This window comes from Chiloscyllium plagiosum, unplaced genomic scaffold (genome assembly GCF_037043375.1).
Source record: "Chiloscyllium plagiosum isolate Xiang-an unplaced genomic scaffold, Cpla_swu_hap1 HiC_scaffold_5, whole genome shotgun sequence".
In the NCBI taxonomy this organism is placed as follows: Eukaryota; Metazoa; Chordata; class Chondrichthyes; order Orectolobiformes; family Hemiscylliidae; genus Chiloscyllium; species Chiloscyllium plagiosum.
In genome coordinates, this window is record NW_028270143.1 from 86,048,281 (window position 1) to 86,073,902 (window position 25,622).

At 45.0% G+C, this 25,622-nt stretch overlaps 1 protein-coding gene and 1 long non-coding RNA gene across 3 annotated transcripts in view; one reads left to right on the top strand and one right to left on the bottom strand.

Annotated features, from left to right (window-relative positions):
- LOC148149971 (uncharacterized) overlaps positions 1-25,622 on the bottom strand; it is a 63,587-nt gene that overhangs the window by 31,548 nt on the left and 6,417 nt on the right. Inside the window, exon 1 of one of the 2 annotated variants that reach the window (XR_015757240.1) lies at positions 10,170-10,226. The exons of the other annotated variant lie outside the window; for it this stretch is intronic. This is a non-coding gene — a long non-coding RNA (uncharacterized LOC148149971). Of the gene's footprint in view, positions 1-10,169; positions 10,227-25,622 lie in introns of those variants that run through there. 2 annotated transcript variants of the gene reach the window in all.
- The window catches only part of msrb2 (methionine sulfoxide reductase B2), a 60,050-nt gene continuing 44,800 nt past the window's right edge, over positions 10,373-25,622 (top strand). The window contains exon 1 of the mRNA XM_043690452.2: positions 10,373-10,514. Within this exon, the coding sequence (XP_043546387.1) occupies positions 10,400-10,514 (115 nt within the window). The 5' untranslated portion in view covers positions 10,373-10,399. The remainder of the gene's footprint in view (positions 10,515-25,622) is intronic.

A 25,622-nucleotide genomic window follows, 5' to 3' on the forward strand; every position in this document is an offset into this window, starting at 1 on the left:
AATGTTTCCCAATTGACAGTGCCATGGCTTTTCAATGGTCAACAGCAAGGAGATTACCCTGTAGTTACCACAGTCAGACTGATTCCCTTTTTTGAAAATACTTATGGCTGTGGCATCTCGGAACTCTCCTGGGACTCTATCCTCCTTCCAGATAAGACAGGCAAGGGTGTGTAGCTGCAGCAGGAGCTTTTTGCCTCTGCACTTCAATGCCTCAGCAGGGATACCATCTGCTGCAGCAGTCTTGTTGCTCTTAAGCTGGTGGATGGCCTTCTCTACATCAGATCCAACACCAAGATCATGGTTTACAGAACTGTGGTCGTTCCTGTCCTCCTATATGGCTGTGAGATGTGGACTGTCTACGCAGCCACCTCAAGGCACTGGAGCACCAATGCTGCCTACGCAGGATCCTGTGAATCCATTGGGAATAAAGATACACCAACACCGGCATCCTCAACCAGGCCAAAATCCCCAGCATCGAGGCACTGACCACCCTTGATCAGCTACAATGGGCTGGACACGTCATCTGCAAGATTGACACAAGATTCCCCAAGCAGGTGCCCTGCTCCCAGCTTCAAAATGGCATACAAGCTCCAGGAGGACTGGGAAAGTGCTTCAGTGATACCGTCAAGGCCTCAATGGCAAAGTGGGGCATTACCACAAATTCCTGGGAATCACTGGCCCAAGACTGTTCAAAGTGGAGGAGGTGCATTCAGGAAGCCATCGAGCACCTCGACTCTTGCCGTCAGGTGAAAACAGCAAAAGGAGCTCAATGCCACACCAATGCCCCACTCACCCCTTCGTGACCACCACCTGCCCAAGTGTAACAGAGCCTCTAGTAGCTGTATCAGTCTGTATAGCCACCTACAGACTCACCCTGAGAGTGGAAGAGAGTCACCCTCATCTGCAAAGCACAGCCGACGATGATGTTGATGAGTTTTCCCTTCCATCACACACGTTTGCTGATGATTGCACAATTTTCAGTAACAGGCTCGATTTCTCAGGTGCTGAAGCAGTGCGTTTCCATATATGGCAAGACCTATACAATGTCCAGCCTTGAACTGATAAGAAGCAAGTAACTCCAGTGTGATGGAATACTGTCCACTTGCCTGGATGGGTACAGCACCCACAATGCTCAAAATGTTTCTCACAATCCAAGGCAAAATAGCCTGTTTGATTGGCATCCCATCCACCACCTGCAACATTCACTTTCTTCATTGCAACAACTCATCATGGCTCTGTGAAGTGCCTTCTAAACCCTCAACTTCTATCACCTAGAAAGTCTAGGGCAGCAGAAAAATTGGAACACCATCATAAATTTCAGGAAATCTTTTTTTTGCCTCATGAGTACATAATGCACTGAAGTAGACCATTTTGATCTGCAATACCCTTAATTGTGAAACCTTCAGGGGTGATAGCTTCAAAAGATTCAAAAGCAAGATATGTATGCAGGTGTATTTCTCCAACAAACATATTCTGTGAATCTCACCTTTTGCATTGGATTGGGTTTCCATCATTAACTATGTATCAACTGGACAAGAATTGTTGTTCTGATAAAGAGTCATCTGGACTCAAAATATTAGCTTGCTGTCTCTCCATGGTTGCTGCCTGGCTTGCTGTAATCTCCAGCATTTCTTTTGTTGTCAGGACCGATTCCAGCATCTGTAGTAACTTGCCTCTACAACAAAAACTGTGATGTTTCTTTTTCTATTTGCAGTTCATAAAATGAAGATACTACTAATAATTATTATCTAACAAGGTAACTTACTTTAACTTTTAATAGTGCTGTATATTGCTCACAGTAGAGAGTGGACTTGGGTTTATATTTGGAGCGAATTACTGCAGATGCTGTAACCTGTCCTGAAAACAAATATGTCGTCCCTATACCTGTGAACATCTATGCCCATTCAGCTTTTGAAAGTTCTTGCCTAATATCAAAATTGGCCTTCCTCCAATTTAGAACTTCAATTTTTAGTTCTGGTCTATCCTTTTCCATCACTATTTTGAAACTAATAGAATTATGATCACTGGCCCCAAAGTGCTGCCCCACTGACACCTCAGTCACCTGCCCTGCCTTATTTCCCAAGATTCTGGATCAGTGGTGCTGGAAGAGCACAGCAATTCAGGCAGCATCCAAGGACAGGCAAAATCGACGTTTCGGGCAAAAGCCCTTCATCAGGAATAAAGGCAGAGAGCCTGAAGCGTGGAGAGATAAGCTAGAGGAGGGTGGGGGTGGGGATAGATTAGCATAGAGTACAATAGGTCAGTGGGGGAGGAGATGAAGGTGATGGGTCAGGGAGGAGAGGGTGGAATGGATAGGTGGAAAAGGAGTTTGGCAGGTCGGACAAGTCCGGACAAGTCAAGGGGACAGTGTTGAGCTGGAGGTTAGAAACTAGGATGAGGTGGAGGAAGGGGAAATGAGGAAGCTGTTGAAGTCCACATTGATGCCCTGGGGTTGAAGTGTTCCGAGGCGGAAGATGAGGTGTTCTTCTTCCATGCGTCTGATGGTGAGGGAGCGGCGGTGGAGGAGGCCCAGCACCTCCATATCCTCGGCAGAGTGGGAGGGGGAGTTGAAATGTTGGGCCACGGGGCGGTTTGGTTGATTGATACGGGTGTCTCAGAGATGTTCCCTAAAGCGCTCTGCTAGGAGGCGCCCAGTCTCCCCAATGTAGAGGAGACCGCATCGGGAGCAACGGATACAATAAATGATATTAGTGGATTTGCAGATAAAACCTTGATGGATGTGGAAGGCACCTTTTCCACCTATCCACTCCACCCTCTCCTCCCTGACCTATCACCTTCATCTCCTCCCCCACTGACCTATTGTACTCTATGCTACTCTATCCCCACCCCCACCCTCCTCTAGCTTATCTCTCCACGCTTCAGACTCTCTGCCTTTATTCCTGATGAAGGGCTTTTGCCCGAAACGTCGATTTTGCCTGTCCTCGGATGCTGCCTGAATTGCTGTGCTCTTCCAGCACCACTGATCCAGAATCTGGTTTCCAGCATCTGCAGTCATTGTTTTTACTTATTTCCCAAGAGTAAGTCAAGTTTTGCACCTTCTCTAGTAGGTACATCCACATACTGAGTCAGAAAATGTTCTTGTAGACACTTAACAAATTCTTCTCCACCCTTAACACTATGGCAGTGCCAGTCTATGTTTGAAAAGTTAAAATCCCCGACCATAACTACCCTATTATTCTTAAAGATAACTGAGATCTCTTCACAAATTTGTTTCTCAATTTCCCTCTGACTATAATACAATCCCAATAAGGTGATCATCCCTTCCTTATTTCTCAGTTCCACCCAAATAACTTCCCTGGATGTATTTCCAGGAATATATTCTCTCAGTACAGCTGTAATGCTATCTTTTATCAAAAACGCCACTCCCCCTCTTCTTTTGCCTCCCTTTCTATCCTTCCTGTAGCATTTGTATCCTGGAACATTAAGCTGCCAGTCCTGTCCATCCCTGAGCCATGTTTCTGTAATTGCTATGCTATCCCAGTCCAATGTTCCTAACCATGCCCTGAGTTCATCTAACTTCCTTGTTAGGCCTCTTGCATGGAAAAAAATGCAGCTTAATTTATCAGTCCTACCTTGTTCTCTGCTTTGTCCCTGCCTGCCCCGACTGTTTGACTCACCTTTATTCTCAACTGTACCAGTCTCAGATTTAAATCTTTCCTCATTAGCTCCTGGGTCCCACCCCCTTCACCTTACTAGTTTAAATCGTCCCGAGCAGTTCTAGTAAATTTCCCTGCCAGTATATCGGTCCCCTTCCAATTTAGGTGCAATCCATCCATCTTGTACAGGTCACTTCTACCCCAAAACAGCTGCCAATGATCCAAAAATGTGAATCCTTCTCCCATACACCAGCTCCTCAGCCATGCATTCATCTGCTCTATCCTCCTATTCCTGCCCTCACTAGCTTGTAGCACTAGGAGTAATCCAGATATTACTACTCTCAAGGACCTCCTTTTTAAATTCCTGCCTAACTCTCTGTAATCTCCCTGCAGAATCTCAACCTTTTCCCTTCCTATGTCGTTGGTTCCAATGTGTATAATGACCTCCTGCTGGTCCCTCTCCCCCTTTAGAACATTCTGCACCCTCTTCGAGACATCCTTGATCCTGGCACCAGGGAAGCAATACACTATTCTGATTTTTCGCTGTTGGCCACAGAAATGTCTGTCTGTACCTCGGACTAGAGACTCCCCTAACACAATCGATCGCTTGAAACCTGATGTACCTCTCACTACATTAGAGCCAGTCTCAATACCAGAAACTTGGCTGTTCGTGCTACATTCCCCTGAGAATCCATCACCCTCTACGTTTTCCAAAACAGCATACCTGTTTGAAATGGGGACAGCCACACAAGACTCCTGCACTACCTGCCTATCTCTTACCTTTCCTGGAGTTAACCCATCTATGTGACTGTATCTGAGATTTTGCCCCCTTCCTATAACTGCCATCCATCATATCCCCTTGCTGTTGTAAATTCCTCATTGCTGCTAACTGCCTCTCCAACCGATCCATTCAATCTGATAGGATTCGCAACCAACGGCATTTATTGCAGATATAATCCTCAGTAATCCATAAACTCTCCCTAAACTCCCACATCCAACAAGAAGAGCATATCACTCTACTAAAGGCCATTTTTGCTTCTTTGAATCTACAGACCCAGAAAATAGCACTGTCTTATTCCTCTACAAAACACTGCTTCAGGTTAAATTAGTACATATGGCTTATATTTTAAGCTTAATCAAGAGACATAGCTTAATAAAACATATAATCAAGAATGAACTCACTCTACTCACTACTGCAGACTTATTTTAAGTGACCACTCCCAGACAGGTTCCTCCAAGATCAGTTGTGAATTTGACTGTTTTTTAATTTTCCCAGAGGCACTCTGATGTCCAGCGATACATGAATTCAACAGCAAAGATAGTAACTGCTACCTCTGACAGTTAGCAATGTGGGTTTCATTCTCTCTCTCTCTCGCCCCCACCACCCCCACTGACCTCCCCACGTGCTTCCTTTATCTGTTCTTCTCCCTTTTAAAAGTGCTGTCGTTTTGACTTTTTTTTCCCCCAAAGTTCCAGAACAATGCAACAACATATAAAACAGTAATTGCTGCTCCTGGAATTTGAGGAAATCACCTCTAACACCTAAAATACCTCAAAAAGGAGCACATGTTACAGCCAGAAATTTTTCCCATCCTCCATCTTGGATTACCCAAGATCCTTGTCTTGGTTCACAATTTGAAGATGTTGAACTCAATATTAAGTCCAGAAGGTTGTAAAGTGTCTAGTCGGAAGATGAGATGTTGTTCCTCCAGTTTGCACTGTGATTCACTGGAGCTCAGCTTGCTAAGGACAGATAATTGGGCATGCGAGCAGGATGCTGTGTTAAATTGGCCAGCTACAGGAAGGTCCATGTCATGCTTGTGTACAGACTGGAGGTGTTTTGCAAAGTGGCCACTCAGTCTGCGTTTGGTTTCTCCAATGTAGGGTAGGCCACATTGGGTGCAGTGAACACAATACACAAGAGTGGAGGAGGTACAGGTGAAATGCTGCTTCACTTGGAAAGACTATTTAGGCCCTTGGATGGCGAGCAGGGAGGAGGTGAAGGGGCAGGTGTTGCATGGCAAGGTACCATGAGAAGGGGGTTTGGTGTTGGTGGTCATGGAATGGACTCAGGTGTCCAGGAGGGAATGATCCCTGTAAAATGCAGACGGGGGAGTGAGGGGAAGATGTGTTTAGTGGTGTCATTCTACTGGAGTTGGCTGAAATGGTGGAGAATGATCCTTTGAATGCAGAGGCTGGTGTGATGAAAAATAAGAACAAGAGGGACCTGATCACGGTGTTGAGAGTGATGGGAAGGGGAAAGGGTGGAAGCACGTGTGATAGATTGGATGCTGTTGAAGGCCACGTCAACCACAGTGGGCGGGAAACTATGGTTACGGATGAAGCTCTGTTTTGGAAGGTGGCATCATCCGAACTGATGCGACACAGGCGAAGGAACTGGGAGAGTGGGATAGAATCCTTGCAGGATGTGGGTGGGAAGAGTTGTGGTGAAGGTAGCTATGGGAGTCAGAGGCTTTGTAGTGGATGGCAGTGGACAGATTATTCCCGAAAATGGAGACAGAGAGGTCAATGGAAAGGAAGGGATGTGTCGGAAATGGATGATGTGAAAGTTATAGAGGGGTGGAAATTCGAGGCAAAATGAACAAATCTTTCAACGTCCTGGCAGGAGTATGAAGCTGCACCAAATTGGTCACCGATGTATCGATAAGAGTTCGATAGGGTGCCAGTGTAGGATTAGAACAAGGATTGTTTCACATACCCCCATAAACAGGCAGTCATAACTGGGACCCAAAAGGTGCCCATAGTCACTTGTTTGACTTACCAGAAGTGAGATGAATTAAAGGAGGAATTGTTCAGTGAGAGACCAATTCAGCTAGGCAGAGGAAAATGGTGGGGGATGGGGAGTGCTCAGGTCTCTGGTCAAGGAAAAAGCTGAGAGCTTGCAGATTGTCCTGGTGGGGCATGGAGGTATTGAGGGATTGGACATCCATGGTGAACAGGAAGCAATTAGGGTCAGGGGAACTGTAAATTGTCAATATGGTGGAGTGCCCATCCGAGAAATCGCGAATGTAGGTCAGCAAGGTCTGGACAAGTGGAGAGAGGATGGAGTCAAGTTAGGAGGAAATGAGCTCAATGGGGCAGGACAGGCTGATATGATGGGCCTACTGGGTGCAGTCTGATTTGTGGATTTTGGGAAGGAAGTAGAAACAGGCAGTTTGGTGTTGAGAGACTACGAGGTTGGTGGCAATGGGGGTAAGATCTCTGGAGGTAATGAGGTCAATGACAGGTCTGCAACAATGGCTTGATGTTTGGATGTGGGGTCATAATCCGGGGGCAGTAGGAAGAAGTGTCCGAGAGATAGTTTTGAGCCTCCGCAGGGTAAAGCTCAGTGCACCAAACTACAGTGGCACCACCTTTGTTGTTGGGTTTGATAGCAAGGTTAGGGTTGTAACTAAGAGAGTTAAGTGCTGCAATTTCAGAAGGATAAAGGTTAGAATGGGTGAGAGGAGCAGAGAAATTGAGACAGTTGATGTCATGTCGGCAGCTTTCAATGGAGAGATCGAGGGCAAATAAGAAGCCGGGGGAAGGGGTCCAAGTAGAGGGTGAATACTGGAGGCAGTGAAATGGAAAGCAACAAAGATGTACACAGTGAAAGAGGCAATCAAAATTCCTGTCAGAGGAAAGAGCACAACCAAGGAACTCACTATTGACTTTCGACAGGATGTTACTCATGCCCCCCGTACACATTAATAGCACAGAGGTGGAACAAGTGGGATCAGTGGAACTGCCGAGGAGGGATGTGGGGAGCGTGGATGGGTGGAATCCTGCCTGATGAAGTGAGGGTAGAGATGGAGCAAAAACAGTTCAACATAATGACGAGCTTGAAATTTATTAAGGTGGTCCCTTAAAGATATGAGGCTGAATCCTTTGCTGAGGACAGTATGTTCAGACTCTGAAACAGGAAGGTCAGGCGGTATGGTGAAAACATGGCAAGGGCTGGGGTTAGGGGAAGTGGCCTCGAGGAGACAGAAAATGATGGCATCTGGGGGCCGGAAAGTGATGACTGCCAAAGGATGGCCTGCAGGACGGATGTTGGAGTGCATATGTTGCTGGAGCTCGTGTGCCTTGATGTGCCAAAGAAAAAGTCTTTTGTTGAGGCAATGTACGAGGTGAAGGATAATGTGTGACTGGGGAACCATGCAGCTTTGAAAGAGAATGAGTCAATATTGCTGTAGAGTGGAGTCATGTGTGCATATATGATGACGCATGGCATTGATTGTGGATCCCAGGATGCAATGGGAGCAGCAGTTTGAAGAATACTGTATGTCCTGGAGATACTTGTACTCCTGGGTGGATTCGAAACACGAAGGGTGAAACTTGAATTGAAATCCATGCAGGGTCGTTCTGAGTCATTGGTAGTTGCTGAGAAGGGAAACATGGCTATAGAAGCGGGTTTTGGCAAACACCTTGTGGAACACCAGCAGTGAAATGGAAAGAACAAAGATTTAAAGAGGCAATCGAAATTCCTGTCAGAGGAAAGAGCAAAACCAAGGAACTCACTACTGACTTTCGGCGGGATGTTACTCATACCCCCCCTACATATTAACAGCACAGAGGTGGAACGAGTGGAGAGTGTCAAGCTCCTGGGAGTGGTCATCCACAACAAGCTTTCTTGGACTCTTCATGTGGATGCACTGGTTACAAAGGCCCAACAATGTCTCTTCTTCCTCAGGCAGCTGAGAAAATTTGCTATGAAGGCAAATACCCTTGCCAACTTTTATAGGTGCACCACTGAGAGCATTCTGTCTGGATGTATCACTACCTGGTATGGCAACTGTACCATTCAAGATCAGAGACAATTACAGAGAGTGGTGAAATAGGCCCACACAATCACAAAGGCCAACCTCCCATCTATAGAATCCAGGCCCACTGTCAAGGAAAGACTGCCAGCATTCTCAAAGATCCATCCCACCCTGGCAATGCTTTCCTACAACCTCTACCATTGGGGAGAAGGTACCGAAGCCTGAACACAACCACCAGCCAGTTTCAAAACAGTTTCAACCCTACTGTTAGAATACTGAATGAACTCACAAACTCTTCTCATTTGCCTGTACCTGTGTTTTTATTTTGCTGTTAAGTAAATAATAGGTAAACAACAGCAAAATAGTTAAACAGCAAACCTATGCTATTTAACTATGTGGTCTGCCTATATTGCTCGCAAGACAAAGCTTTTCACTGTGCTTCGGTACATGTGACAATAAATTCAATTCAATTCAATTCAATTCTTCAAGGTAGGCATTCCTCGAAGAGACATGGCAGTCGGTTAAACACAATGTAGGAGCAAATTACTGCAGATGCTGGAATCTGTACTGAAAACAACAAATGTTGGAAATCACAGCAGATCAGACAGCATTCATGGAGAGAGAGCAAACTAACGTTTCGAGTCTGGATGACTCTTCGTCAGTGACTACAACGCAAGATTGTAAGAGGTACAGGTGAAATGCTGCTTCACCTGAAAAGACTGTGGGCTCGGATGCCCACTTGTCTGTCCTCAGCATCCTACATCACAGAGCAAACTAGAGAAACAACATCTCATGTTCAGACTATGCACTTTACAGCCTTCTGGACTTAAATTGAGTTCAACGCCTTCAAATTGTGAACCGACTTCCATTTCTCCCCTTTCTTTTATCTTTGCCCCTTATATTCTGTCACAGTGTCTTCTCTCTCCTCCCCCACCCCAGTGGGACTGTCTTCTCTTTCCAGTCTGGCAGTTAGACACACTACTCTCACATTGTGATCACTTAATCTGAACTATCAACATATTTTCTTCACCAGCAGTCTACACCCTACCACTGCCACCGCGCCCCCCCCCCCCCCTCCCCTCCTCGCCTCTCCTCTCAAACAATAGCAAATACTGTCTATTCCATACTTCAGTTCAGCTCTGATGGAAAGTCATCCAGACTAGGAAACGTTAGCATGCTCTCTCTCCATGGTGGAGAAAGTGAGGTCTGCAGATGCTGGAGATCAGAGCTGGAAATGTGTTGCTGGAAAAGCGCAGCAGGTCAGGCAGCATCCAATGGGACAGGAGAATCGACGTTTCGGGCATAAGCCCTTCTTCAGGAATCCTGAAGAAGGGCTTATGCCCGAAACGTCGATTCTCCTGTTCCCTGGATGCTGCCTGACCTGCTGCGCTTTTCCAGCAACACATTTCCAGCTCTCTCTCCATGGTTGCTGCCTGACCCGCTGTGATATCCAGCATTGGTTGTTTTCATTGGGTTTCTATTAGTGCGGTTTTATATTCAAATTCCATTTCTGTAAGGGGTCCTTCCATTTACTGAACCAGTATTCGTGTGCAAAAAGGACTGGTAAAGCTAAATTATGCCTGAGTAAAATAAATGTTGATGGAACTCTGTCTCCTCCAAACTACCAACGATTTTCTAGCAAGATCGAACTGGCTGTCAGAGATAAGAGGTATCTTGAGCAAATGCAACTCTTTAGTGCTGTCTGCCTTTGTTTACAGCAATTGCTTGCCTAATGGCAGCGAAAGGGTTCAACAACAACGCACGTTTAAACATGCACACCGATACTGACCGCATTCTTTTTGTAGCCGAGAAGGGTTAGTGTAATGTTTTACAACCACTATTGTCGGCCCTTCACTTGGCAGTGGGGGCTGACTGGCCTGGGGGGGTGTGGGTAGGTGGGTGGTCATACCCTTTGACACGCTGTTTGTAAGATGTTTGTAACAGCCGACGTCAGCGAGCTGGGTTTGTGGGCGGGCAGATGACCAAGGCGAGGGCTGCGGGGACGGTATATTGATAACCATGGCCGCTGGCTTCGTCGCTCGTTTTCCCAAAGTTTTCTTCAGCAAAAACTTTCCCAAAGCTCTCATCGCATCGAAGAGTCGTCAGGGGCCACGACATGTTTATACACTGACGGGTAGGTAGGGTGGGAGCTGATCTTGGTTTGCTGGGATCTGAGTCTGCACTGAGCAACCATCCGCTAAAATTCACTGGGCTGCAGGTTGAAGTGGAAATTTCCACCCTGTGATCTGGAGGTTCGCTTTTCCAGCTACAAAATAAAAAGGACTGCTCTGCCCTTTGATGCGAATGTGCTTCAGAATGCTCAGTAGTGTTTGTTTTAATGGTTGCACAGGATCTGGTTTGAAATGTGCGATTTTATGCCTTTCGAGCAATTCCATTGGTTCTGAAGCTAAAATCATATAAATCATCATAGAATCCCCACAGTGTGGAAACAGGCCATTTGACCCAACAAGTCCACACTGACACTCCGAATGTCAAGACTTTCGTTTTTAATACAGATAGTGCATTTCTCAATACTGATTTTAAGATGCTCGTGTACTGTAAATTTTCTTTTACTGTCAATTCGGAGTGAGCGGCCAGAGATGATTCGGCACCAACTCAAGAGACATGTCAAAGGGTTTATTTTTGTATATAGTATTCTATGCTCGCCTGAGCCAAAACCAGCAAAACAATATGCTGCAACGTGGACTTCAGAGTTCAAACGCTTGGATATTCGCGCGGTTCGACTGGTCTCTCGGAAGATTTGATTGGGTGCGCGCTAGTTAGATTGAGCACCGTTTGATCCCTTTCCCAATCAATCTGATATCGCTCTGGTGCTGTGTGCAAAACCTGGCAGTAGTCAGCAATGTAAAAACAGGCAAGAGAAGGTGACTACAGCGCGTTGCGACTTTAAACTGGTAAAAACAATGACTGCAGATGCTGGAAACCAGATTCTGGATTAGTGGTGCTGGAAGAGCACAGCAATTCAGGCAGCATCCGAGGACAGGCTGGTAGTCAAACTTACCGTTGCACCAGTGTTGTGGAAATTGAATTTCCTAATTGTAACCCGATATAATGTGATCGATGATAACTTCCCTCCGTTGAATTGAATTGAATTTATTGTCACGTATACGGAGGCAGTGAAAAGCTTTGTCTTGCGAACAATACAGGCAGATCACACAGTTAAGTAGCATAGATAGTAAATAATAGGTAAACAGCGACAAAACACAGGTACAGGCAAATGTTAAGAGTTTGTGAGTCCATTCAGTACTCTAACAACAGTAGGATAGAAACTGTTTCTGGATTAGTGGTGCTGGAAGAGCACAGCAGTTCAGGCAGCATCCAAGGAGCTTTGAAATCGACGTTTCGGGCAAAAGCCCTTCATCAGGAATAAAGGCAGTGAGCCTGAAGCATGAAGAGATAAGCTAAGGGAGGGTGGGGGTGGGAAGAGAGTAGCATAGAGTACAGTGGGGGAGGAGATGAAGGTGATAGGTCAGGGAGGAGAGGGTGGAGTGGATAGGTGGAAAAGGAGCTAGGCAGTCGGACAAGTCCGGACAAGTCATGGGGACAGTGCTGAGCTGGAAGTTTGCCGAACTCTGCTGGTTTAAAGGTGGTCTGGAGTCCGTGTGGGATGAGTTGGTTACGGAGGCAGGCACTGAGGAAGCAAATGTGGCTGTGGTAGCGAGTTTGTTTCACGACATGGTTGAAGAGCTTCAGGGCAGAGGAAATGACCTGGGAGTTGCAGTGGGAGAAACTGTTGCAAAACCGGCCGGTGCGTGTGTTCAGACTTCTGTACCATCTCCCCAATGCTAGAGTTTGTAGAAAAACATTGCCAGGATGGGATGGATCTTTAAGAATGCTGGCGGCCTTTCCTTGACAGCGGGCCTGGTAGATGGATTCTATGGATGGGAGGTTGGCCTTTGTGATTGTCTGGGCCGAGTTCACCACTCTCTGCAAGTGTCTTCGATCTTGAATGGTACAGTTAGTGATACATCCAGACAGGTAGTGATACATCCAGACAGAATGCTTCTGATGGTGCACCTATAAAAGTTGCCAAGGGTATTCGCCATCATGCCAAGTTTCCTCAGCTGCCTGAGGAAGAAGAGACGTTGTTGGGCCTTTGTAACCACTGCATCCACATGAAGAGTCCAAGAAAGCTTGTTGTTGACCACTCCCAGGAGCTTGATACACTTGTTCCACCTCTGTGCTGTTAATGTGTAGAGGGGCATGAGTAACATCCCACCGAAAGTCAATTCCCTCTACATCCCAGCAGGCTGCCTCCAATCCCTACCCCACAAACATTCCTGATAAACCCCAACCCCACCTTGATTTTCAGTAGACAGACCACCAGAAATCTCATTTCTAATCCCTTTGACCAACTTTAGGAGACAGTCCTTATCTCTGCATACCATCCTGGCCCCTTAGTCCAGGAACTCCCCACATACATTTGAGACACCATCCATGCCCTCCACCTCCTCCATGAGTTTTGGTTCCCTGGCCCCCAATGCCTCCTTTTCACCATGGACATCTACTCCAGTACACATCCATCTACCATAATGAAGGCGCGTTACAGAGGCCAGCCTTGGTCCTCAGTCTGAGGTAGCGTACTCAACCCTGAATCAGAAAGCTGTGGGTTCCAGGTCCAAGTGGAGCATATAGTACAAGCTAGCAAGGGAGTGCTGCTCTGTCCACCCAGCTGTCTCTCAGCTATTTCAACAAAACTATGACTGTCCTGTAAGGTAGATGTAAAGGATCCCATGGCACTATTTGAAAATAAACATTCAGAGAGTTCTCCTGGTGTTGTTTAGCTCTGATCAGACAAGGCGTTTTGTGAAAATTGGCTGAACCACCTTTTCATAGATTGCAGCAGTTCATATTCTCCAAAATAACACCTTGGCTCTGGAATGCCAAAAAACATCTCGAGTTTGTGAAATAGTGTATGTAGCTGAAAATGTGTTGCTGGAAAAGCGCAGCAGGTCAGGCAGCATCCAGGGAACAGGAGAATCGACATTTCGGGCATAAGCCCTTCTTCAGGAAGAAGGGCTTATGCCCGAAACGTCAATTCTCCTGTTCCCTGGATGCTGCCTGACCTTCTGCGCTTTTCCAGCAACACATTTTCAGCTCTGATCTCCAGCATCTGCAGACCTCACTTTCTCCTCCAAATAGTGTATGTACACAAATTCACTTCCTTCCTTTCTCTGTCTTTCCTATGTGTAATTACACATTCTTTCTCTCTGTTTTAAGATGATTTATCTATTAATTAATACTATCTGGAATTTACTCCCTTGCTATTCTGTACTATGTGCCTCTATTTGCTGGGTTGGATTCTGAGCCCACAGCTCTCTAATTTAGGAATGGTACTGCCTGAATGTTCCAGGTCTGGAGAAAATTATGTCATTGAAATTGGAGAGCATGATTAAGCTTGCCTATGTTCTGCAGACACTAAGATCTTCAATGAATAAGATGTGGAGGCATTCAGAAATATGTTCTTGACTATTTTTAAAAATGGATTTAATGTCATTTCTGAAGATGCATGTCCATGCATCCTTGAAGGTGGCAGAATAGTAGACAAGGTGATTAAGGAAGTGCCTGGGATATTTGACAATGCATTGAATACAAAAACAAGGAGACTATGATAACATCAGTTAGGCCACAGCTGGAGTACAATATGCAGTTCTGGTCACCACTGTAGGGAAAATGTGATTGCACTGGAGATTGTGCAGAAGAGATTCACCAGAATGTTAAACAAAACAAATTGCTGGAGAAGCTCAGCAGATCTTACAGCATTTGTGAAGAGAAAGGAGAGTTAACATTTTTAGTCCGGAATCAATTCATCAGAACTCATGGGAATGTTGCCTGAGAGACTAGATAGGCTAGATGTCCCCCAAACAGTAGTCTGGATGTCGGATGTAAGTTAAATCAGGAGCTGAAATTGGCCTGTCGTGAAGATGTCAGGGGATTTTACCATGCAGGTAGACTGGGAGAATCAGGATGGTATTGGGCCTCAAGAAAGAGACTTTGTGGAGTGCCTCAGAGATGGATTCTTAGAGCAGCTGATGCTGGAGCCGACCAGGGAGAAGGCAATTCTGGATCTGGTATTGTGTAACGAACCAGAATTGGTCAGAGACCTCGAAGTGAAGGAGCCATTGGGAAGTAGTGACCATAATACAATAAGCTTCAATCTGTAATTTGAGAGGGAGAGAGTACAGTCGGAAGTGACAGTACTTCTGTTGAATAAAGGGAACTATGGAGCTATGAGGGAGGAGCTGGTCAAAGTTCAATGGTGCAATACCTTAGCAGGGATGACCGTGGAGGAACAATGGCAGATATTTCTGTGTATAATGCAGAAGTTGCAGGATCAGTTCATTCCTAAAAGGAAGAAAGATCCCAGGAGGAGGCATGGGCGGTTGTGGCTGATGAGGGAAGTAAAGGAACATATAAAGTTAAAAGAGAAAAAGTATAACATAGCTAAGATAAGTGGGAAAACTGAGGACTGGGAAGCTTTTAAAGAGCAACAAAGGATTACTAAGAAGGAAATACGCAGAGGAAAAATGAGGTACGAAGGTAAACTGGCCAAGAATATTAAGGAGGATAGTAAAAGTTTTTTTAGGTATGTGCAAGGCAAAAAAATGGTTAAGACAAAAATTGGGCCCTTGAAGACAGAAACAGGGGAATATATTACTAGGAACAAAGAAATGACAGAGGAATTAAATGGGTACTTCAGATCTGTGTTCACTGGGGAAGACACAAGCAATCTCCCTGAGGTAACAGTGGCTGAAGGACCTGAACTTAAGGGAATTTATATTTGCCAGGTGTTGGAGAGACTGTTAGGTCTGAAGGTTGATAAGTCTCCGGGGCCTGATGGTCTGCATCCCAGGGTACTGAAGGAGGTGGCTCAGGAAATCGTGGATGCGTTGGTGATTATTTTCCAGAGTTCAATAGATTCGGGGTCGGTTCCTGAGGATTGGAGGGTGGCTAATGTTATACCACTTTTTAAGAAAGGTGGGAGAGAGAAAGCAGGAAATTATAGACCAGTTAGTCTGACCTCAGTGGTGGGAAAGATGCTGGAGTCTATTATAAAGGATGAAATTACTGCACATCTGGAGAGTAGTAACAGGATAGGACAGAGTCAGCATGGATTTATGAAGAGGAAATCATGCTTGACTAATCTTCTTGAATTTTTTGAGGATGTAACTCTGAAGTTGGACGAGGGAAATCCAGTTGATGTAGTGTACCTGGACTTTCAGAAAGCTTTTGATAAAGTCCCACACAGGAGGTTAGTGAGTAAACTTAGGGCGCATGGTATTGGGGGCAAAGTACTAGATTGGATTGAAAATTGGTTGGCTAATAGGAAACAAAGGGTAGTGATAAACGGCTCCATTTCGTAATGGCAGGCAGTGACCAGGGATCCGTGCTGGGACCGCAGCTTTTTACAATATATGTTAATGATATAGAAGATGGTATCAGCAATAACACTAGCAAATTTGCTGATGATACAAAGCTGGGTGGCAGGGTGAAATGTGATGAGGATGTTAGGAGATTACAGGGTGACCTGGACAAGTTAAGTGAGTGGGCAGATGCATGGCAGATGCAGTTTAATGTGGATAAATGTATGGTTATCCACTTTGGTGGCAAGAACAGGAAGGCAGACTACTACCTCAATGGAATCAATTTATGTAAAGGGGCAGTACAGAGAGATCTGGGTGTTCTTGTACACCAGTCAATGAAGGCAAGCATGCAGGTACAGCAGGTAGTGAGGAAGGCTAATAGCATGCTGGCCTTCATAAGAAGAGGAATTGAGTATAGAAGCAAAGAGGTGCTTCTGCAGCTGTACAGGGCCTTGGTGAGACCACACCTGGAGTACTGTGTGCAGTTCTGGTCTTCAAATTTGAGAAAAGATATTCTGGTTATTGAGGGAGTGCAGCGTAGATTCACGAGGTCAATCCCTGGAATGGCAGGATTACCTTACACTGAAAGACTGAAGCGACTGGGCTTGTATACCCTTGAGTTTCGAAGACTGAGAGGGGAATCTGATTGAGGCGTATAAGATTATGAAAGGATTGGACACTCTAGCAGTAGGAAGCATATTTCTACTGATGGGTGAATGCCGAACCAGAGGACACAGCTTAAAAATACGGGGTAGACCATTTAGGACAGAGCTCAGGAGAAACTTCTTCACCCAGAGAGTGGTGGCTGTGTGGAATGCTCTGCCCCAAAGGGCAGTGGAGGCCCACTCTCTGGATTCATTTAAGAAAGAGTTTGATAGAGCTCTCAAAGATAGTGGAATCCAGGGTTATGGAGATAAGGCAGGAACAGGATACTGATTAGGAATGATCAGTCATGATTATATTGAATGGCGGTGCAGGCTCGAAGGGCTGAATGGCCTACTCCTGCACCTATTGTCTATTGTCCAGACTCGTTTTCCTTAGAGCAGAGAGGCTGAGGGGGAATCTGATTAGCGTATACAATGTTCTGAGGGGCATCAGCAAAGTAAATAGGGAGAAACAGTTTCCTTTAGGAGAGGGGGCACAGTTTTAAAAGAAAGAGCAGGACTTTTAGAGGAGATTTGAAGAAAATATTATTTACATAAATGTGTTTGTTAGAAACTGAAACTCACTGCCTGAAGTGATAGTACAGGTGACAGCATCTAAGATATTTCAGAGGTACATAGATGACCACTTGATATGCTGGAACATACAAGGCTAAGAGCCAAGTGCTGGAAAATGGGATTAGAATAGATGAATGTTTGATGACCAGTGCAGGTGAGAAGAGCCAAAGGGGCTCTTTCTGTGCTGTTAAAGCTCTATGACTCAGTATCATGTCCCACTAAAATGATACCTTCTAAGACTTTCAGAAAAGTGAAGACAATATGTGCATTTCCTTAAAAGCAATGTAATATGGATGCTGGAGATCTGAAATAAAAACAGAAAGTACTAGAGAAATCAACTGGCAGCAACTGGGGAGAGAGAAACAGAATTAATGTTTGAAGTCCCTATAATCCTTCTTCAGAACTCCAACAAGATCAGATGCGGGTAAGAAACCAGAAGGAAGAAGCTGGTAGAGGGAGAATATTGGAGATCAATTAAAAAGGTCCATGCAGTGGAGAGGATCCACAAAATTCATGGGCGGCACGGTGGCACAGCAGTTAGCACTGCTGCCTCACAGCGCCAGAGACCCGGGTTCAATTCCCGCCTCAGGCGACTGACTGTGTGGAGTTTGCACATTCTCCCTGTGTCTGCGTGGGTTTCCTCCGGGGCTTCCCACACTCCAAAGATGTGCAGGTCAGGTGAATTGGCCATGCTAAATTGCCCGTAGTGTTACGGGTGGAGTGCGCTTCGGCAGGGCGGTGTGGACTTGTTGGGCCGAAGGGCCTGTTTCCACACTGTAAGTAATCTAATCTAAAAAAATTGAGCTCAGAGGTGAAAATGACAGAAAATGTGTGCTGGAAAAGCACAGCCTGTCAGGCAGCACCCGAGGAGCAGGAATGTTGACACTTCATGCATTTGCTCTTCATCAGGAATGAGGTGGAGGACCAAGGGGGCTGAGAGATAAATGGGTGGGGGGTGGGGCTGGGGGGAAGGTAGCTGGGAATGTGATAGGAAGTTGAAGATGGGGGGGCGGTATGGCAATAAGTCAAAGAGGAGGGTAGTGCGGATAGGTGGGAAGGGAGATAGACAGGTCGGAGAGTTAAAGAGGGCAGTGCCAAGTTAGAGGGTTGGATAAAGTGGGGGCAGGGGAAATGAGGAAACTGGTGAATTTGATTCCATGTGGTTGGAGGATCCCAAGGCGGAAGATGAGGCTTTCTTCCTTCAGACGTAAGGTGGCGGTGGAGGAGGCCAAGGACTTGCATGTCCTTGGCGGAGTGGGAGGGGGAGATGAAGTGGTTGGCCACAGGCCGGTAGAGTTGATTAGTGACTGTGTCCCAGAGAAGTTCTTTGAAACATTCCACAAGTTGGCATGCTGTCTCCCCAATGTACAGGAGACCACATCAAGAACGACGGACACGGTCGATGACCACAGTAGATGAATACAGGTAAATCTCTGTCGGATATGGGAGGATCCGACAGAGGCTCATGATGTGGTCATTAAAATAGTCTGTGACTTTTTTACATTGGAGCATTGGATGTTGAGTGTTGATCTTATAGAAGTTTACAGAATCATGCACAGCATAGATAAAGTAGATAGCAAAGGTCATACCCCTAAGATGGACGAGTTCAAAACTAGGGAGCATATTCTTAAGGTGAGAAGAGCAAATTCTATGCATCTAAATTGGAAGAGGACTAATATACTGGCAGGGAGATTTGTTAGAGCTGCTCGGGAGGATTTAAACTCGTAAGGTGGGGGTGTGGGACTCAGGGAGATGGTGAGGAAAAAGATCAACCTAAGATTGGTACAGTTGAGAACAGAAACGAGTTCTCAACTGTCAGGGCAGGCAGGTACAAGGTAGGACTAATAGATTAAACTGCATTTATTTCAATGCAAGGGGCCTAAAAGGGAAGGCAGATGAACTCAGGGCATGGTTAGGAACATGGGACTGGGATATCATAGCAATTACAGAAACATGGCTCAGGGATGGACAGGACTGGCAGCTTAATGTTTCAGGACACAAATGCTACAGGAATGATAGAAAGGGAGGCAAGAGAATAGGGGAAGTGGCATTTTTGATAAGGGATAGCATTACAGCTGTGCTGAGGGAGGATATTCCTGGAAATACATCCAGGGATGTTATTTGGGTGGAACTAAGAAATAAGAAAGGGATGATCACTTTATTGGGACTGTATTATAGACCTCTAATAGTCAGAGGGAAATTGAGAATCAAACTTGTAAGGAGATCTCAGCTATCTGTAAGAATAATAGGGTAGTTATGGTAGGGGATTTTAACTTTCCAAACATTAGACTGGGATTGCCATATTGTTAAGGGTTTAGATGGAGAGGAATTTGTTAAAAGTGTGTACAAGAACATTTTCTGATTCAGTATGTGGATGTACCTACTAGAGAAAGTGCAAAACTTGACCTACTCTTGGGAAATAAGGCAGGGCAGGTGACTGAGGTGTCTATGGGGGAGCACTTTGTGGCCAGCGACCATAATTCTATTAGATTTAAAATAATGATGGAAAAGGATAGCCCAGATCTAAAAGTTGAATTCTAAATTGAAGCAAGGCCAATTTAGACGGCATTAGGCAAGAACTTTCAAAAGCTGATTGGGGACAGATGTTCACAGGTAAAGGGATGGCTGGAAAATGGGAAGCCTTCAGAAATGAGATCACGAGAATCCAGAGAAAGTATATTCCTGTTAGGATGAAAGGAAAAGCTGGTAGGTGTAGGGAATGCTGGATGACTAAAGAGATTGAGGTTTTGGTTAAGAAAAAGAAGGAAGCATATGTAAGGTATAGACAGGATAGATCGAGTGAATCCTTAGAAGAGTATAAAGAAAGTAGGAGTATACTTAAGAGGGAAATCAGGAGGGCAAAAAGGGGACATGAATTAGCTTTGGCAAACAGAATTAAGGAGAATCGAAAGGGTTCTTACAAATACATTAAGGACAAAAGGATAACTAGGGAGAGAATAGGGCCCCTCAAAGATCAGCAAGGTGGCCTTTGTGTGGAGCCGCAGAAAATTGGGGAGATACTAAATGAATATTTTGCATCAGTATTTACTGTGGAAAAGGACGTGGAAGATACAGAAAGTAGCAAAATAGATGGTGACACCTTGCAAAATGTCTATATTACAGAGGAGGAAGTGCTGGATGTCTTGAAATGCATGAAGGTGGGTAAATCCCCAGGACTTGATCAGGTGTACCCTAGAACTCTGTGGGAAGCTAGAGAAGTGATTGCTGGGCCTCTTGCTGAGATATTTGTATCATCGATAGGCACAGATGAGATGCTAGAAGACTGGAGGTTGGCTAATGTGGTGCCATTCTTTCAGTAGGATAGTAAGGACAAGCCAGGGAACTACAGACCAGTGAACGGTGGTGGGCAAGTTGTTGGAGGGAATCCTGAGGGACAGGATGTACAACTATTTGGAAAGGCAAGGACTGAGTAAGGATAGTCGACATGGCCCTGTGCATGGGAAATCATGTCTCACCAACTTGATTGAGTTTTTTGAAGAAGTAACAAAGGATTGATGAGGGCAGAGCGGTAGATGTGATCTATATAGACTTCAGTAAGGCGTTCGACAAGGTTCCCCATGGGAGACTGGTTCTCAAGGCTAGATCTCATGGAATACAGGGAGAAGTAGCCATTTGGATACAGAACTGGCTCAAAGGTAGAAAACAGAGGGTGGTGGTGGAAGGTTGTTTTCTCAGACTGGAGGCCTGTGACCAGTAGAGTGCCACAAGGATCAGTGCTGGGTCCTCTATTTTTTGTCATTTATATAAATGATTTGGATGCAAGTGTAAGAGGTACAGTTAGTAAGTTTGCAGATGACACCAAAATTGCAGGTGTCGTGGACAGCGAAGAGGGTTACCTTAGATTACAACAGGATCTGGACCAGATGGGCCAATGGGCTGAGAAGTGGCAGATGGAGTTTAATTCAGATAAATGCAAGGTGCTGCATTTTGGGAAAGCAAATCTTAGCAGGACTTATACACTTAATGTAAGGTCCTAGGGAGTGTTGCTGAATAAAGAAACCTTGGAGTGCAGATTCATAGCTCCTTGAAAGTGGAGTCACAGGTAGATAGGATAGCGAAGAAGGCATTTGGTATGCTTTCTTTTATTGATCAGAGTATTGAGTACAGGAGATTGGTTAAGCCACTGTTGGAATATTGTGTGCAATTCTGGTCTCCTTCCTATCGGAAAGATGTTGTGAAACTTGAAAGGGTTCAGAAAAGATTTACAAGGATGTTGCCAGGGTTGGAGGATTTGAGCTATGGGGAGAGGCGGAACAGGCTGGGGCTGTTTTCCCTGGAGCGTTGGAGGCTGAGGTGACCTTATAGAGGTTTTCAATATTATGAGAGGCATGGATAGGATAAATAGACAAAGTCTTTTCCTTGGTGTCAGGGAGTCCAGAACTAGAGGGCATAGGTTTAGGGTGAGAGGGGAAAGATATAAAAGAGACCTAAGGGACAACCTTTTCACGCAGAGCATGGTACATTTATGGAATGAGCTGCCAGAGGAAGTGGTGGAGGCTGGTGCATTTGCAACATTTAAAAGGCATTTGGATGGGTATATGAATAGGAAGGGTTTGGAGGGATATGGGCCGGGTGATGGCAGGTGGGACTAGATTGCGTTGGGACATCTGGTCGGCATGGACAGGTTGGACTGAAGGGTATGTTTCCATGCTGTACATCTCTATGACTCTATCGCTGTATAACATGAGGGGCAACGTTTTTACACAGAGAGTGGTTCGAGGAGGTGGTGAATCCAGTTACAGTTACAATGATTAAAAGACATTTGGATAAGTACATGAATAGGAAAGGTTTGGGTCAAATGCAGGCAGGTGGAACTAGTTTAGTTTGGGAACATGGTCGGTGTGAAGTATTTCGACCAAAGGGTTTATTTCCATGCTCTATAGCTCTATGAATCTTGTAGATGGAAAAACTGCTGTTCCCACCCATTGGTGACAGAGGGGATGATTGATTGTGGATGTGGTACCAGTGAAGGAGGCTGCTTTGTTCTGGATGGCGTTAAGGTTTTCGAGTGTTGTTGGAGCTGCACTCATCCAGGCATTGGGAGAATATTCCATTATACTTCTGATTTTTGCCTTGGAGATGGTGTGTGGGCTTTGAGGAGTTAGGAACTGAGTTATCCACCGCAGGGTTTCTCGCCTGTGACTGCTCTTGAAATCACAGTATTTTTGTAGATGATCCAGTTCAGTTTCTTGTCAATGGTGATCCCCAAGATATTGATAGTGGTGGAATTGGTGATGGTAATGGTATAGACTGTCAAGGGTCAATGGTTAGTTTCTCTCTTATTGGAGATGGAAATTGCCTGGCATTTGTATGGCACAAAAGTTACTTGCCACTTGTCAGCTCAAGCCTGCATATTGTCTAGATCTTGCTACACTTGGACCTGGGCTGCTTCAGTATCTGAGGAGTTGCGAATGATACTGAACATTGTGCAGTCATTGGCAAACATCCCCAGTTCTGATTTTATGCTGAATGGAAGGTCATTGACAAAGCCGCTGAAAGTGGTTGGGCAAAGGACACTACCCTGAGGAACTCCTGCAGAGATGACCTGGAGTTGAGATGATTGACTCCCAACAACCACAGCCATCTTAGAGTAGAATAGAATGCAGAAGGAGGCCAATCTGTCCATCAAGTCTGCACTAGAAAGCATCCCACCCAGACCCAGCCCCTCACCCTAGCCCTGTAACCATGCCTTTACCCTTGCTAATCACCTAACCTGCACACTACAGGACAATTTAGCACGACCAATCCACCTAACCTGTACATTTTTCGACGATGGGAGGAAACCAGAGCACCTGGGGGAAAGCCATGCAGACATGAGAATGTGCAAACTCCACACAGTCACCCAAGGCTGAAATTGAACCCATGCCCTTTGCACTGGGAGCAGCAATGCTAATCACTTAGCCTTTATGTTTGGTATGATTCCCATTTCATCTAAATCCTTAGTATCACACGAGGTCTAATCTGGCCTTAGTCTTCAAAAGCAGTCACTCTCACATTGCTTTTACGGTTCAGTTTAGAACAAATTAGAGGAAGAGATAGAATCAAACAGATGCGGATGGAAGGAAGAATCCAGAGGGATGTCGGTACCTGTTTGTTGTTGGTGCTTGTGTTTCTTAATGCCTGAGAGGAAGAGAAAAGGTTTTTTCATTATGGCATTAAATGAGATCAAGAATAAAATGGAACTCGGACTGGGACAGCTTTGAAGTGGTATGAGAAGATGCTGGTGAAGAGAAAGAAGTTGAGAATTTGCATGTGGCGGTGATGGCATTGAGTGTCCATCTCAGGATGTAGCAAGAATGCTGAGGAACATTGTATATCTCAGAGATACCTGTGATAATGGCCAAATTCAAAATATGGAGGATGGTAAGTCGGAGCCGGACACAGTTGCTGAGGAAAGAGTTGTAGCTGTGAAAGCAAATTCTAATAAGCACCTTTTCAAATGTGTTGTTCCATGTTTGAATAGATGCACTCACTCCAATTTGGCTGAAGCTTAAGCCTAAATCCTCACCAAATGCTTGATGTTAGGATGTTATTTAACTGATACATCGAAAATCTAATAAATGCTGCTTCTGGATAGCACCTTCTCACCAAACACTGAAGAGAAAGAATGTGATCATTGAGGTTGCTGCAGACAGAGATCTATTAATAATATTAATAACAAGTTTTTATTGTTGTTGAATTGTCTCCATTTATAAAACATTTTGTTTTAAAATGTTGCATATGACCTTGTGTGCAAAGCAGTTTAATTTACCGGTCCTTGGAAGTCTCCGCAGTTTCCTCCCCTCCAGGTGTCCACAGGCAGTATTAAGAACAGTATTTAAAATATAGTAGGGTGGTGAAAGAACCCATCATCAAAAGTCTCCCAAAAATCTGAAAATTCAATCACAGCGTGATCAGTAAGAGAGCATTTGCCCCTGTAGGTAGAGAGAAAGAAACTATGAGGAGTCTGCTCTTCTCAACACAGATTCTCTCTCTCTCTCCCATGTTCATTGCTGCAACAATGAGGAGTCTGCTCCTCTCAACACAGATTCTCTCTCTCTCTCCCATGTTCACTGCTGCAACTCCCCCAGTCACAGATTTCCTCTCCCTTTCCTGCTTCTCAAGAATCGGGAGTGTGGTGCTGGAAAAGCGCAGCAGGTCAGGCAGCGCCCGAGGAGCAGGAGAATCGATGTTTCGGGCATAAGCCCTTCATCAGCCCTTCATCACTTTCGCCTGCTTCTCCTTAAGAGCCTGGATCTGGAATTTGAGGGATCCTGAGACTAGGGACATTATTCTGGCTGATGTTGCTGCCACCATACTTACTGATGTGCCATTGTCAATCGCTTCTCAACATCCTCCAGCAGATTGCGCAGAACGAGAAATTGAATGAAGAGTCAGGAGTCTTCACTGTAATGAGACAGGGCAGACCAGGGTGGAAGGGGCTGGCACCAAGCCTTGTGAGATAAATGCCCATCAGGGCCGCGACCAAATCTCAATCGGGGATGTCTTGATCGGGGGTTTGGTGGCTGGGCCCATTATTCAGCAATGATACTGGCTGGGTCTGAGTCTTAACTGTGAATCTGGGTCCAGCTCTCAACTGGAGCGCTGTTTGCTGGGCTGTATTCTGTAGATAAACCACCATCACTCTAGTATTTAGAACTGAATATTTGTTAGTAAACAAGATACACTCCTACACTACCTGCCTGGCACCTCATGACTGTCTGGCAGTTGCACCTTCCCTCATTGCCTACACACACTTAAGCCTTGGAATGACCACCCCTGAAATTTGCTATTGGCTTATAATTGGGGAAAAATTCAGCAAACTGCAGAATTGGGAATGTTTTGTAAACCTGTCAAGGACCACAAGTAGCTGATTGAAAAGGGAACACTTAATATATGAGGGTAAATTAGCCAGAAATATAAAACAGAATGTTAAATCCTTTACAGGTGGATCAAAACAAGAGACCTAAAGTAAATAGTGCTTTCTTAGAGACACAAGCAAGAGAAGTGATCATCAAGAATGAGGAAATGTTAGATATATTGGACAATACTTTGTGTCTTCTCAGTAAGTTACCTACTATAAGTAAATGATTAGTAAACAGCCAAGAAAAAAATGAGGGACTTAATAATATCAATGTCTGAAAAAAAAAGTTGATGAAGATTTTTGTCCAGCAATCATCAATTGAAAGAAATACCAACATAAAGGAAAAATGATATTTTTATTGAATAAGTCATATGACCATAGGAAATAGGAACAGAAGTAGGCTATTTAGTCCCTTGAGCCTGCTCCTCCATTCAATAGGATCATAGCTGATCTGACACATATCCATTGTCCTGCTGTTTCCCTGTAGCCTTTGATACCTCTACCAATCAAGATTCTATCTTATCTCAGAAAGGCTAATGGAATATTGACCCTTAAATCAAAGGGGTTGGAGTACAAAAGGAGGCATGTCTTATTGCAACTGTACAAGATGCTGGTGAGACCACATCTGGAATTCTGTGAGCCATACTTAAATATACACAAGGACTCTGCCCCCACAGCTCTCTGTGGCAAGGGGTTCCAAAGACTCATAACCCTCGGAGAGAGAAAATTCCTCCTTATCTCAGTCTTAAATTGGTGGCTCATAATACTGAGAC